The sequence below is a fragment of the Schistocerca nitens genome, chromosome 4 (genome assembly GCF_023898315.1).
Source record: "Schistocerca nitens isolate TAMUIC-IGC-003100 chromosome 4, iqSchNite1.1, whole genome shotgun sequence".
In the NCBI taxonomy this organism is placed as follows: Eukaryota; Metazoa; Arthropoda; class Insecta; order Orthoptera; family Acrididae; genus Schistocerca; species Schistocerca nitens.
In genome coordinates, this window is record NC_064617.1 from 218885303 (window position 1) to 218898655 (window position 13353).

The following is a 13353-nucleotide window of genomic DNA, read 5'->3' on the forward strand; positions in this document are numbered from 1 at the left end:
ATCATCTAATGACTGTACAAGCTGGAGCATGTAAAATGACACACTTTTCTCATAGTTTTCAAGTAGCAATGTTTCTAAAGCACTATAACAGAAATTCCAACTAATGTTACTATTTAACTTTTATTACAACATATAAGAAAATTTGTTCTATTGCACTTACTTCATCACTCCTATAAGTGTATAATAAAAGTAATTTTGATAATGAAAGCGAACTAAGAAAATAATTTAATTCAATAGAAAAGTGTGGATGTACAGAGGTGAAAATCAGACCGAAGTTGAGATACAATTCCCCTGATTAAATCTGTAATTCACGGTGGCAATGATAACAGATGCACTAACTGCAGTGAGCCAAATTCTAAAGACCAAGAAAATAATGTTTTTAATTTTTCAGCCACAATGAGGAAATAAATGTTACATGATGAATGACATTTAGTTCAAATTATAGTTTCATTCATAAAAATGGGCGTTACTAGACTTGTATCATCAAAAAACTTACCCTTGTGAGATAAATAGTACGAGGTGTTATATGTATGTTCATTAGGTAGTAAACAATTCGACTCTGTATATGTCCCTCATGTTTATGTACTACCACCTTTTCACCTGTAACACAAAATTGAAATTCATGATTTTCAAACACAATTTCACTTAAAATGGTTACAAAAAATAATTTAAAGACTGTGCTTTGCATATTGGTACCAAAATATTTGTAAAGCCATAAACACTAACTAAAAAATAAAGCTTTCAATTATTTTCTCTTTTAAATGAAACATCTGATAACTTTCTGAATGAACGCTTAAGATAAAATGTACAAAGTTGTTACAACTATAACACACTATTGTCTTGCTTCTATTTGGTTTCAACCCCTTTCCTTACTGTAATACAGAATTTGTACCATTAACACTCATTTGATGTCTTGCACAATCCACAGCAGCAAGGTTAGTGCACAGAGCACCTTTCTCAGCTGACATGCAAAAAATGCACAGCTGTCTGTATTGGTTCAGCCTGCAAAAAGAACTGTCTAAAGGGATGTACAGGCATATGGAAACATTCCTTACCAGCAGTGCAAAGCACTATAGTCCACATTTCTGTGCATTCACAGAGCTTACTGTAATTGATACGAAGTACCTAGGCACTTGCAACATTACTTCTCATTTAGTCTCTCCTTAACAATGTCTCTTTTCTAGTAATCTACAAATGGCCACTTTCCATAGAAAAAGTTTCTTGATACATGCTGTGAACAATATTTCACCGTTCCTTCTCATTCCTTGTACAACTGTTAAATTCTATCTAAATGTTTTAATTTTCTGTTCTACATCTCAAACATTCTATCCAATCACAGTTCTTGTAGATAACTTTGTTTCCCTGATCTCACTTAAACATCCCCATGATTTCATCTTCATACCTCTATCTCTTATAGTCCCCCCTCCTGCTTCTTTTGCACCTATAGTTCTTCATATCTTGACTCATCTCATGCCTTTGACTTTTGGCTTTCATCCTATCCATCATTGTTCAAAATAAAAAACACACACACAAAAAAACATGAAAGAATTTTACCTGTATTGTATATTTTCATGAAACTAAGGTTGGATTCATATTTCTCATCCAAGGGCTGATATCTTTCCTGGTAATGTTCTATACGTTTCAGAAAATCTTTCAATGCCATTTCCTTATTCATGTTCTGATAGTCTGGGCTGCTTACTTTCACTTCCTGTGTTCAAGAAGAAATGGTTTGAATATTATTATTACATAAAAACTTTTTTAAGAAAATATTACATACTAAATCCAACGTAAATTGAGAAAGGCCTTTTGCTTAATGAACTGTGTATAATGTGGCAGAACCCTATACGGACTTTCATGTATTACATTGTGTTATTTTTTGCGACACAGGTGGATACTTTTTCTACGCTGTTGATGATTTTGTAAATAGTGATATAAGTGATCTAGCAATTTAATTATAAACAAATTGCTGCTATCATTATTATCTACTAATTTAAGAATGAAGAAAATAGCTTCCATCCTTATTATGTTCAAGAGAGTGTGTAGAACAGCTTCACATAAGTAGTGCAACTAAATTTAGCCTTGCATTATTACAAAGTTATGCAACTGTGTACTATGCAAGACAGCATGTGTTTCAAAATGCATAACATGTATGTACGTAATTGTGGCTGGTGTCTTAATGCAGCTTGGAAGCTGCCTTGTGGATTACTGAATAAATGAATATGATGCAATTAATTATGATAAAAGCTTTATGAACATTCACAAAATATGTGAAGTCATTTTCATTGTCTAATGAATCCATGTACTCAATAAATAATCTGACTGACTAATATGAATACCCCACATTGTAGTCATACAAAGATACTTGGCAGAAGTGGTTCATTGATGCCTTTCCTTCAAGTTTTGGATTGTGAGGCAGATTTTTATTCCATGCAATTAAAATAATTAAGGCCCATGGATTAAAGTGTTGTGCTACAGATGCATACAGAAATGGAAGGAAAACAGACTGTGAAACATATTCACACAATTGGCTGATCACAATCAACAGTGTCTTGCACTCTCAGTTCTGAAAATGCTGCAGACACCTGTGGAATTTAACTAGGGCATTGATGTATAATTTGATGTTAAGGACTGTAAACATGTCAGCTGCCTTTGATGGCTGAACATAGACAGTTGATCATTATTTCTCAGACAGAATACAAAACAGTTAAGTCTGGAGCAATTACATTAATATGCTTCTGTAATTTCATCCATGAAGTCATGATCTGCTCCACATAACAAAGGCCTAGAAATATAAACAACCTTACCAGAAAAAGTGTGGAAGCTTAAAAGCTAGCATGACTTTATGATTTGTTACACGGGTAGATGCACTACCCATTTTTCACTTGTAAGTACAGGTTGTCTTCTCTATTTTTTATTACAAATCTTTCTACTTCTACAAACACTGTATATCCACATTCTATTTGCTCAATTCTTTTGTAGCTGTTATACATTCTACATGGTGAACTCAAACACCACTGATAAAATATTGGAGGCTGTTCAGAGATATTTTCTGAGTAATTTGTGGCAGAAGGGATCCGTGGTTACCAGCGAGTCTACTGACAGGCTTGATGGTCTTGTGGTAAAGTATGTACCTGAAAACTGAGAGGTTGTGGAAATTTTCTGCCTTTAATCTAACATTCGCCTCTCATCGATGTTAGGAGTCACCTGTGATTTGGATTCCATGTTAAACTGTAGGTCCCCTTTCCCTTGTCGGATGACAAGAATACGTCAGGGACATGGAAGTCATGAGATTGGCATCCAATTGAAATACTTGCATACAGCCATTGAGCCCCACACAGTTAAAGTGCTACTGTAAATGATTCATTCTTTCAGAGCTCTATATTTTCCAAAGTATTACATGTGTAAGTACAATGGAAGCATGACTAGAACCATAAACTCACCAAGTTTGCATTTTGTACTCCACAAATGTTCTATGAGTGCCCTTCTAGTCACATGAAACACCTCCAAGTCATAGTCAAGTTCATCCCATATATTATGTAGCAACATCCTCTCCATGGTCTTTACAGTAACACTGATTTTTTGTCTACTGTTCCAGTGTTCTGACATTGGCATATGTGAATAAAGTCCTTAATGTGGCCCAAAAGAAAAAAATTCTTGGAATCACTAGTCAGTTGTGGAAACAACCACAACTGCAACATATCAAAGCAATGCATACTTGGCACAGTCTTCCCATAGAAGGGATATGGCCCATACAGCTTCGTCTGTGACAGTGCACAGAAAACATTGACCTTTGGTGAATCTCTTTCATTCACCATGATTTCATAAGGATTTTCAGTGACTTACACACTCACACTGTGGCTATTAACTTCTCCAGATAAATGGAAGGTTGCTCAGTTGCTGAATATCACCTTATAGGTGAAATGTTCTATTTTTTGTTTTGTTTCCATTTTGTCAAGGCATTGACACACAAAGCCAGTTGGTGGACACAATGCAAATTCAGCAACTTTACAGTTCTATTCCATGCATCAATCATATTTGTACATATAATCTTTTGGGAAAAAGAAATTAGAAATGAATGACTCATTTATAGTAATCCTGTATTATTAAAACAAAACACACATACTATACATATTTACTTATGCAAAGTTACTGTGATGTGATTACCATCACTGTCAGAACAGCTCAGCATAGTGTTGTGATGTTCTTTGACATTCAGTTAACCCATACATGAACTGCATATCAACCAATTCTTCATTGGTAAACCTATCCATACTTCTGTGCTTCACTGTTATCATACAACTAACACTGTGTGAAAAACAAACCTGAGAGAGAACCAAGTGTATTGAATTCAAGCTTCAAGGCAGAGAGTAAAGTGGGCATTACTGTTGTCAATGACAAGTACTATGAATGGATGGATCAAGTTTGTTGTCAATAAGACACACAGAACATTCCAACAACATTTTTATTGTTGCGCAGATATTTTTAGTGCTATACACAAAGATAAAGGGGGAAAAGAAATCAAACAAAATGCAGTCACTCTATAATAAACTAACAGAGCCCATGGAAACCTTATATCAAAATATTCAGAAAGTATTCCTGGACAACCTTCAAAATGTCGTTGGTGTGTTCGGGTTCATGCCGTATAATAAAGAAGTAGGTAATGCTAACAGCAACATTTATTGAATAACATTTAACATTCAGCTTTCAGAAATTACATTTTCATTAACAGTTCAAGAAAGGAGGACTGAAGAAAAAGATATAACTGAAGAAAGTTTCTCCAATATTTGGAGAGAGGAAAGGTAGGAAAAAGCTGTAACAATATAATTAATATTTGAAAACAAACATGTAGAGAAAGAAAGAAGGTGCTCGTGAGAAAATGACTGAGTTTGAAGAATTTAATTTATCACGAGATACCACAAACTGAGAGCTTGTACATTGATAAAATAAATGGTTTTTTAAAGTCCTCAAACTAAGTCAATGACACATAGTGATCATATATACCCTTTACATAAAACAAAGAATACTTTTATACATACCATTATATTTTGCTCTATTATCTGAGGATCATCACACACAGATTCCACAAAGAATAATTTGAAACCCATCTTATTTACAACTATTTCATGTATCATTCTTCGACGGTCAGCTGTGGAATTTGTTGCATCAAATACCTGAAACAAGTATTTTATTCACAACCAGTTTCTACGACATAAATAGCTAATAAGTGACATTTAAATTTTAGGCTTCTTTCTTTTGATACCACTTTGATACACAATTACTTGTGAGGAAAATAAAAATCTATAAGAAATTTTTCTTCAACATATTTTGACTTGAGAGGTAGAAATCATTAGACCTCTCTCAGTGTGTGTTAAACATACGTTTACAATCGTAGTAAAGTAACACATGATATACTAAACCTTTAGGATCAAAATTATACAGACAACTGAAGATCATAGACTACTTTGTGATGAGGAAGAAATTCTCAGAAATGAATATTCAAGGCAGCATAAGCTCCTGCTAATGTATCTGCAGTGACGTTCCAACCTCACAAAACAATACACTAAAACTGTTTATTGTTCTTGACTGAGTGCTTAAGATGGAACAAAACTTGTTCAGCAACTCTTAGACATAAATTTATTGTAATACTCACAAAACTGAATGAATGTACAAAGAAAAGTTGTGCAACAGGTATCATTATAATAGCTAGTCATTTAGAAACTTCTAACAAACTGGGTGACTCAAGTCACAGAAATATGTCCAGAGTCCTTAAAAAAATTATTTGCACAGTAAAACTTGAGAAGATGGCATCAAATACTGTAGAAGAAGACTGATCAATAAACACAGTGTGAAGAGTACTAGTGGGACAGACTCCCATCATAAACAACATGTGCAAGTAATTAGGCCAAATGAGCTCTGAGTTCAGTTCGGTCAATTGATTATCCACCACAGAACTTCAATGCCAAACTAATTACAGTTTGTACCATCCATGGATCGGGACTATTTCAACTATGATAGTGTTTTCAACTGCTACAACAGCCTTTTCTGGAGTGGTAAAATTCGATATGCCTCACTCACCTCTAATCATCAGCAAATGATCTTCATCGACTTGTGGCACAGAATTGTACAATATCAACTAATAGGACCTTACTTGCTGCTGCCCCATTTTAACAGTGCATGTAACATCATGTTCATTCAAGATGTGCTGCCACAGTTGGTGGAGACTGTAAATCTTGTTGTACATGAGAGCCTGTGGTATCAGTGTGACAATGCAACATTCCAATTCAATATTAATGCTAATGAGCACCTCTCAACAGCAGAGAAGCTCATCACTGAATTTGAAGAGAATGTTCTATTCCATGCCCAGCATTATTGCCAAATCTCTCACTCACAGATTTCGTCCTACGGGGTAACCTGAAGCAGCTGGTATTATGAGATCCCAGTAGAAACTGAAGGTGAACTCACAGGCAGGATTTTTCCTTCTATTCCATTGATCAACAGACAGTGATAATGTTTATGGAGTGTGATGACACATTATGTGCTACTGTAATGTGTGTGTTCTGACTGGCAGTCACCCCTTTAATACTTGTAGCTGCCGTAATCTCAAGTTTTTGCTACCAGATGTATATACATGTATTTATTTCTGAACATTAGTTAATTGTCTTGCAGGTCATAGTTTAGAATTCTCCACCTCCTGTATAATTTTGATCCTAAAAGTTTGGGTCACACTGAGTGAAACAACAACAACAACAACAGGAAAGCATCTATTAGAAGAATTACATATTTAATCAGGCCAGAATGTTGCACATTGAAAGTAGATGATTTATGTAGGTAAAAAAAATGCAACCAGACACTTTTTTGGATTTTAGATATGATATATTGTACCATCGTCTAATTTTCAAGCCACTGCTGGTTCATCATCAGATGGAGGTGTTGCAGGAACATTATAATTTGGACCAATTGTAGCTAGGCTCTGTGGTGATGGGACTGATGAAAATCACTGCAGCATCTAGCTGCACTTAGCTCACAATATAATGTTCCTGTAACACCTCCACTGATGATGAGCCTGCAGTGGCTTGAAAACTGGTTGCATATTTATACCCAGAAAAATTGCCCATTTAGGTCACAGTTGCAGTTTGTATCCATAATGGATATACCGAAATGACACTGGAAATAATTTATGAAAGTATCTTTGAAAACATAAATACTGAATTATTGTTTTGTAATAACTATAACTTGAAAAATGTGATTACATATTTTTATACAAGCAAAGGCAGTTAATAAATCAATAATTGTGAAACATCTCACCGCCACTTCTCCACCACACTCCAGCCAGGAGCACACATCTTGCAATGCGTCAATTGCACATTGTGTGCGTATGGCCATTGCCTCTTTATTGTCTGGTCTAAAGAATTCATGACTCTTGTAGGCTGTCGTTGCATGACGACGGTATTCTCCTAAATTGAAAACTGTGAAAAAGGTAAGTAATTGGTCACTGACATGTACAGCAAAGAAATACTTGTATATTGTAAAGTGATGATGAAGGCTTTAATTAACATCTAAGTGAGACTAAAGTAACTACGTCCTACATTCTATAAATATATACTGGTAGGGGCCTTAGGAGTTGTTAAGACTGAAATTTAGCCTATTATAAAACAACTAACTCACAATAACAAATCTAAAAATAAATAAATAAATGAATAAATAATAATAACTTTAATGCTATAGACATTGGAACAATGTATGAATTATGACCCTATGATTTACTGTAAGATTTTACACAGTCAATCATTAACTGCCAAAAACCACTAATGTCTAATAAAAGACAAAAGCAAATTTATCTCACCTATGTGATACTGTTATGTGAATTCTAGTTGAGATTACTGCTCGTTTTGTAGAAAATGGAGGACCACTCATTGAAGAGATATTTACTGAATAAATAATTTAGAGTTGATTGACAAAGATAGTTTTTAAAGTTGTTTCCTTGAGATTTATCCCCTTCACCCAATGCATATATCAGTCCTGGAAGATTTATGGATTCCATTTCCTACATTCAACAAGGCCTCCAATTTCTTCAAAATATTCTCTTATGATGAAAAGACAAACAGTAGAAGTTCCATTTAGGATAAGAGGGACAAAACAAGGCATATGGACACAAATGGGGGTGTTTGTGGAACAGAGGTGTGTGTGTGTGTGTGTGTGTGTGTGTGTGTGCGTGTGGGATACAGAACAAATCCACTGTTATTACTAGAAAAATACAGGATTTCTTAACATGGCCAGTAACATAGGGCTGTGCATTGCTGTGGTACAGATGCAGTATCCATCGGAGTATTGCCACTGGACATTTTTATGCAAGATCTTCAAAACTAACTCTGGTAACTATTATACCTGCATTTGGGGGAGATCTTCCAGTCGATAAATCATTCCACAGAAGATGGCAAAACATCAGCAGTACCATCCCTACAGCCCAAGTAGACTTTTCGATGTCCCTCATCAGTCCTACCAGATGCCAATCCAATACAGTGCAGCAATACTCCAGAAGGACAAGTGTAGTGTAAGCAGTAGACCTGTTGCATATTTTAATTGTTCTGTCAATATATCACAGTCTTGTTTATCTGTCTACACAAATTATCTATGTGATGACTCCTGTTTAAGTTATTTGTAATTGTAATCCCTAAGTCTTAAGTTGAATTCACAGCTTCTTAGGTTTGTGTGATCTATCGTGTAATTGAAATTTGGCTGATTCTCTTCACTACTCATGTGGATGACTTCATATTTTTTATTATTTACAGTTAATTACAACTCTTTGCATCACACAGATATCTTGTCTAAATCATTTTGCAAGTGGTTTTGATCATCTGATGACTTTGTAAGATGGTACATGACACCATCAACTGCAATCAATCTTAGAGGGCTGCTCTGTGTGCCTCAAACTGTTTTGGGGAACACAAGATCTCACTTCTCTTTTGCTCAACGACTTTCTGTCAGCTACTACGAATGTGACTTTTCTGACAAGTAATCCTGAATCCAGTCACACAACTGAGATGATACTCCATATGCACATGGTTTGATTAGAAGTTTCTTGTGAGGAACGGTGTCAAAAACCTTCTGAAAATACGGAATCTATCTGAGATCCCCTGTTGATAGCAGTCATTACTTTGTGTGAAAAGAAATCCATTTCTTTGTTTGTGTGTCTATCGACCTGCCAGCACTTTCGTTCGGTAAGTCACATCATCTTTGTTTTTAGATATATTTTTCCCACGTGGAATGTTTCCCTCTATTATATTCATATCATTAATTTGAATCCAAGAAAGCCATTTCTGTTTGACAAGAATGATATTTTCTGAATATGTGCTGACTATTTGTCCACATTGTTTTCTTCAAGGTAATTCATAATGTTTGAACACAGTATATGTTCTGGATTCCTGATGCAAATCAATGTTAGTGTTATGGGTCTGTAATTCAGTGGATTACTCCTATTTTCTTTCTTGGGCATTGGTGTGACCTGAACGACTTTCCAGTCTTCACGCATGGATCTTCTGTCGAACATTCAGTTATATACAATTGCTAAGTATGGAGGCACTGTATCAGCTTACTCTGAAAGGAACCTAACTGATATATGTGCTTCTAAGTTACTCATGTTGGCATCTGTTTTTGATTATTTAATATTTTACTGATTGATTTTGCAAAACAAATTCTGGTATTACTATTAACTCTTCACCATTTCAATACAATGTCTTATTCACAACTTCTACCACACTAGTGAGTTTATGTTCTTGCCCAGATATCACACCATAAACATTAAATTTCAATTATCTGGAAACAAGGTTTTGTCTTCTCAACTTTATGAGCGAAATGAAAAATGCCTTCACTGAAGAAAAGGCATACACAACACTAAGAAGCCAATTTAAGAGAGATACATTTCAGTTGAGAAATTAAAAGGTGATTGGTGGAAAATATTTGAAACAAGCAAAATTAAGACAGAGATTTTGCGAAATGACTTGTTCCATGTGCAGAAACAAAAGTTTTGGTCTTCAGCACAGGACAATTCCACTGCATTGCTCTAAGGGGCCACTGTCTCAGTTGACTGTCACCTGCCCACCTGCACCATAGATTATTCTCACTGCTACCTCCTACCTATATAGCATGGCACTGCAGTCTTCACACTCCAAAGGTGCAGGGGAAGTTCTTCATAATCACAGGTGTATGTATAAAATCCATTAAATTATGTTGGAAGAAGCAAATGACGAAGCAAAAAGATTGTTAAAAAGTGAGCCTGAGAGCACTGCAGGACCACTAGCTATTCCAACTGCACAATAAAGAGAATAAAGGGGAAAATATAGCTACAACTACTTTGCTATACTTCACTAATTCAGGGAAGATGCAGAACGTGGGGAAGAAAATATATTGAGGTAATACTGACACTAACTGGCTGTCAGGGAAAGCACACCCTATAGGAGACAAAGAAGATGCTGACTGTACTGACCCACACTACTCGTACAAAGAACAAAAGGGAGACGACGTCTCAGGTAGGAGCCCAACAAATTACTTCCAAGCCCCCAGCAGGTTGCAGATATGGTTCTGTCCACACGCTAAGGTTCTGCATAAATTTCTGAGACGATGTCTGTGCATGCAATAAATCATCACAAATAATGTGCGTCAGATGACAGTTTCAATCTACTAACAACCTATCATCTGTCTGTCTGTCTGGGAAGGAACTTACAACGCCAAGAAGCTACTCTCTCATGAATATTTTATACTCAGTCTAGGATACTTATTTGTAATGAAGGGACTTTCTTCTGTGACCAATGTCGCAACCTGACTGAAAAAAGGAAGAAGAAAAAGGACAAGTTGGTGAGTTGGTTGGTTGGCTGGGGTGGGGGAGGGGCAAGCAATGAGGTCATCGGTCCCATTGAATTAGGGAAGGATGCAGAAGGAAGTCAGCCATACCCTTTCAAAGGAACCATCCGCATTTGCCTGAAGTGATTTAGGGAAATCACATAAAACCTAAATCAGGATGGCTGGACACAGGTTTGAACCATCATCCTCCCAAATGCGAAACCAGTGTGCTAACCACTGTGCCACCTCACTCAGTGTAAGATGATGTTGCGAGGTGGAAACAGAGCTGCGAGAAGTTGTATTTTGGATTTAACAACAGTACAGAAAGTCCAGGAGTTGAACTACCTTTACTGGAATCTACAGTTTTACACAGCAAAATAGACATCACAATTCAACATGTAAAGAGCTTTAAATTCCCTGCTCTAGATGCATATCTGGTGAGCCGATCAGCAAAATGGGACATAAAGGTGTTGACATGCTGCATTCAAAGTGTAAAAGACAAAGGGAAGTTGGGAAAGATTGGCTGAAGTCTCTCTTCATCCCCCATCACAATAAAGGGACAATCAGAAACTGCTTCATCTGCTGAACTACTGCTCTCATATCCCACAAAAGCAAAATTTTGCTGTACTCCATGAACCAGCATTTGAAGTCATACATTCGGCCTCAAATATCCACATAGTAAGCAGGTTTTGTTGAAGGAAAAGGAACTCATGATGAGATTCTCAATGTATGACAAATAATGAAGAAATCAGAGTTGTGTGTTCCTGTCTTCGTCTGCTTCCGTGACTATAGGAATGCCTTTGATTGTGTTGTCTGGGAAAAGTTGTGGCAGAGTTTGGTGTCCCACCACAATTGCCAGAAGTGATCAGAGGTCTATACAATAATGACCTCACAGCTGTGATGTAAGTAATGACACACCTGATTTCTTCACTGCATCAAAAGTTATAACAAAGCGTTAGGCTTTATCCTCCTTCCCCCCCCCCCCTTCAACTGTACAACATATATACTGAACATGTCATTAGGAAAGCTCTTAATGGTTGGGCTAAAGACATCTCAACCAGTGGACGAACTATTAACAACCCCCGATTTGCTGATGACACTATGCTTTTATAGCTAGCAGTGAAGATGAAGTTGCTGAGCTACTAATGACTGTAAAGGATATTTGTCTATCATATGGACTGGACCTTGGTCTCAACAAGTCCAAACGTATGATAACTGATGGACGAGCACACGTCAGCTCACAGTTGTACATTCTTTCATCTATCTAGGGTCAACCATCTACAACACAGGAAGCTGTGAAAGTGAGATAAGCAGACAGGTCACACTAGGACGAGTGGTTATGAAGAAGCTCACCAGGATCCGCCAAAACAGAGTAATAATGAGTACCACAAAGGTCCGGCTTGTTGAAACACATATGTTTCCCATCTTCTTTTATGGTTGCCAGACTTGAACCCTTAAGGCCAAAGACAAGCAGTGTATTGATGCATTTGAGCTTTGGTGTTCATGTGGGCTGTTATGCTTAAATGATGGACTGAAAGAAGAACAAATGTGTCTGCTATTGAACAATTGAATATCTCCAGCCACCTGACTTCTCGTGTCAACCAAAAAATTCTCCAGTTCTTTGACCATATACGGAGAAGAGATTGAGGAAACATAGAAAAAAATAATGATAGAAGGAAGTATTGGGAGCAAGAGACCAAGGGGAAGAGCAGCGTGCAGGCGGACAGATCAGATCAGATCAGAAACATCTCTGATCTACCCCTTGATCAGGTTCTAAGAGAAGCTGGAAGCCATCCAGGATGGAGGCAGTTGGTTCACGGAGTCACAATGCTCAGCAATGAGCATGACAACTTGTGGTGTTGATGATGATGATCATGATGACACTAGCTAAATTAAACAGTCAATGAAAAACACATGTCAGCTGCTGTGATGTGGAGCACTAGTTAATAACAAATACAAATTGTAGAGTGAGGGTAATAAGGAGTGATCTGGGGGGAGGGGGGTGGGGAAATTCAGATGGTAACAATTACAATGAGTAAAAAGTGAACAAACAGAAAGAAAGGGGGATGAAACAATCAAAAAAGAGCAGTAAAATGTCAAATTTGGGGGCAGCCATCCTTTAGATTATAAAAGCAAAGTTCCTCAAACAAATGGGATAATGTAGTCAACACCGTTTGGGATAATAAAGCCACTGCTGAAATTAGTAGTGAATTTGCTTGAGGATTCTCCATTAGAACAGATCCAAGTACAACTGCAACTGTACATTTCCTGGGAGTCAGAGAGGGTGAAGGAGGGTGAAAGTGCTTGATACATCTCATAATGCTAAACTTTGCAGACCAACAATATATGGACATAAAAAGAATGTTATTTGCATTCAGGAACTGAGTACATGTAATATGAAAGTGAGTCATCCCAGCGCCCAAGACCATGGCTTCACCTTAGTCAGTTTTCATGGTATCTTTTCAGTCATCACAGAACACGAATCTCAAAACAACCAAGAATGCGTCCTTTTATGAC

The 13353-nt window shown here is 36.7% G+C and overlaps 1 protein-coding gene across 5 annotated transcripts in view; it reads right to left on the bottom strand.

Annotated features, from left to right (window-relative positions):
- Nucleotides 1-13353, bottom strand: part of LOC126253457 (6-phosphofructo-2-kinase/fructose-2,6-bisphosphatase 2) — a 370956-nt gene that overhangs the window by 35983 nt on the left and 321620 nt on the right. For all 5 annotated transcript variants that reach the window (XM_049954807.1, XM_049954811.1, XM_049954810.1 and 2 more), the window contains 4 exons: nt 7306-7466; nt 5037-5171; nt 1555-1708; nt 497-600 (listed from right to left, as the gene is read on the bottom strand). In XM_049954807.1, coding sequence (XP_049810764.1) covers nt 497-600; nt 1555-1708; nt 5037-5171; nt 7306-7466 — 554 coding nt within the window. The remainder of the gene's footprint in view (nt 1-496; nt 601-1554; nt 1709-5036; nt 5172-7305; nt 7467-13353) is intronic.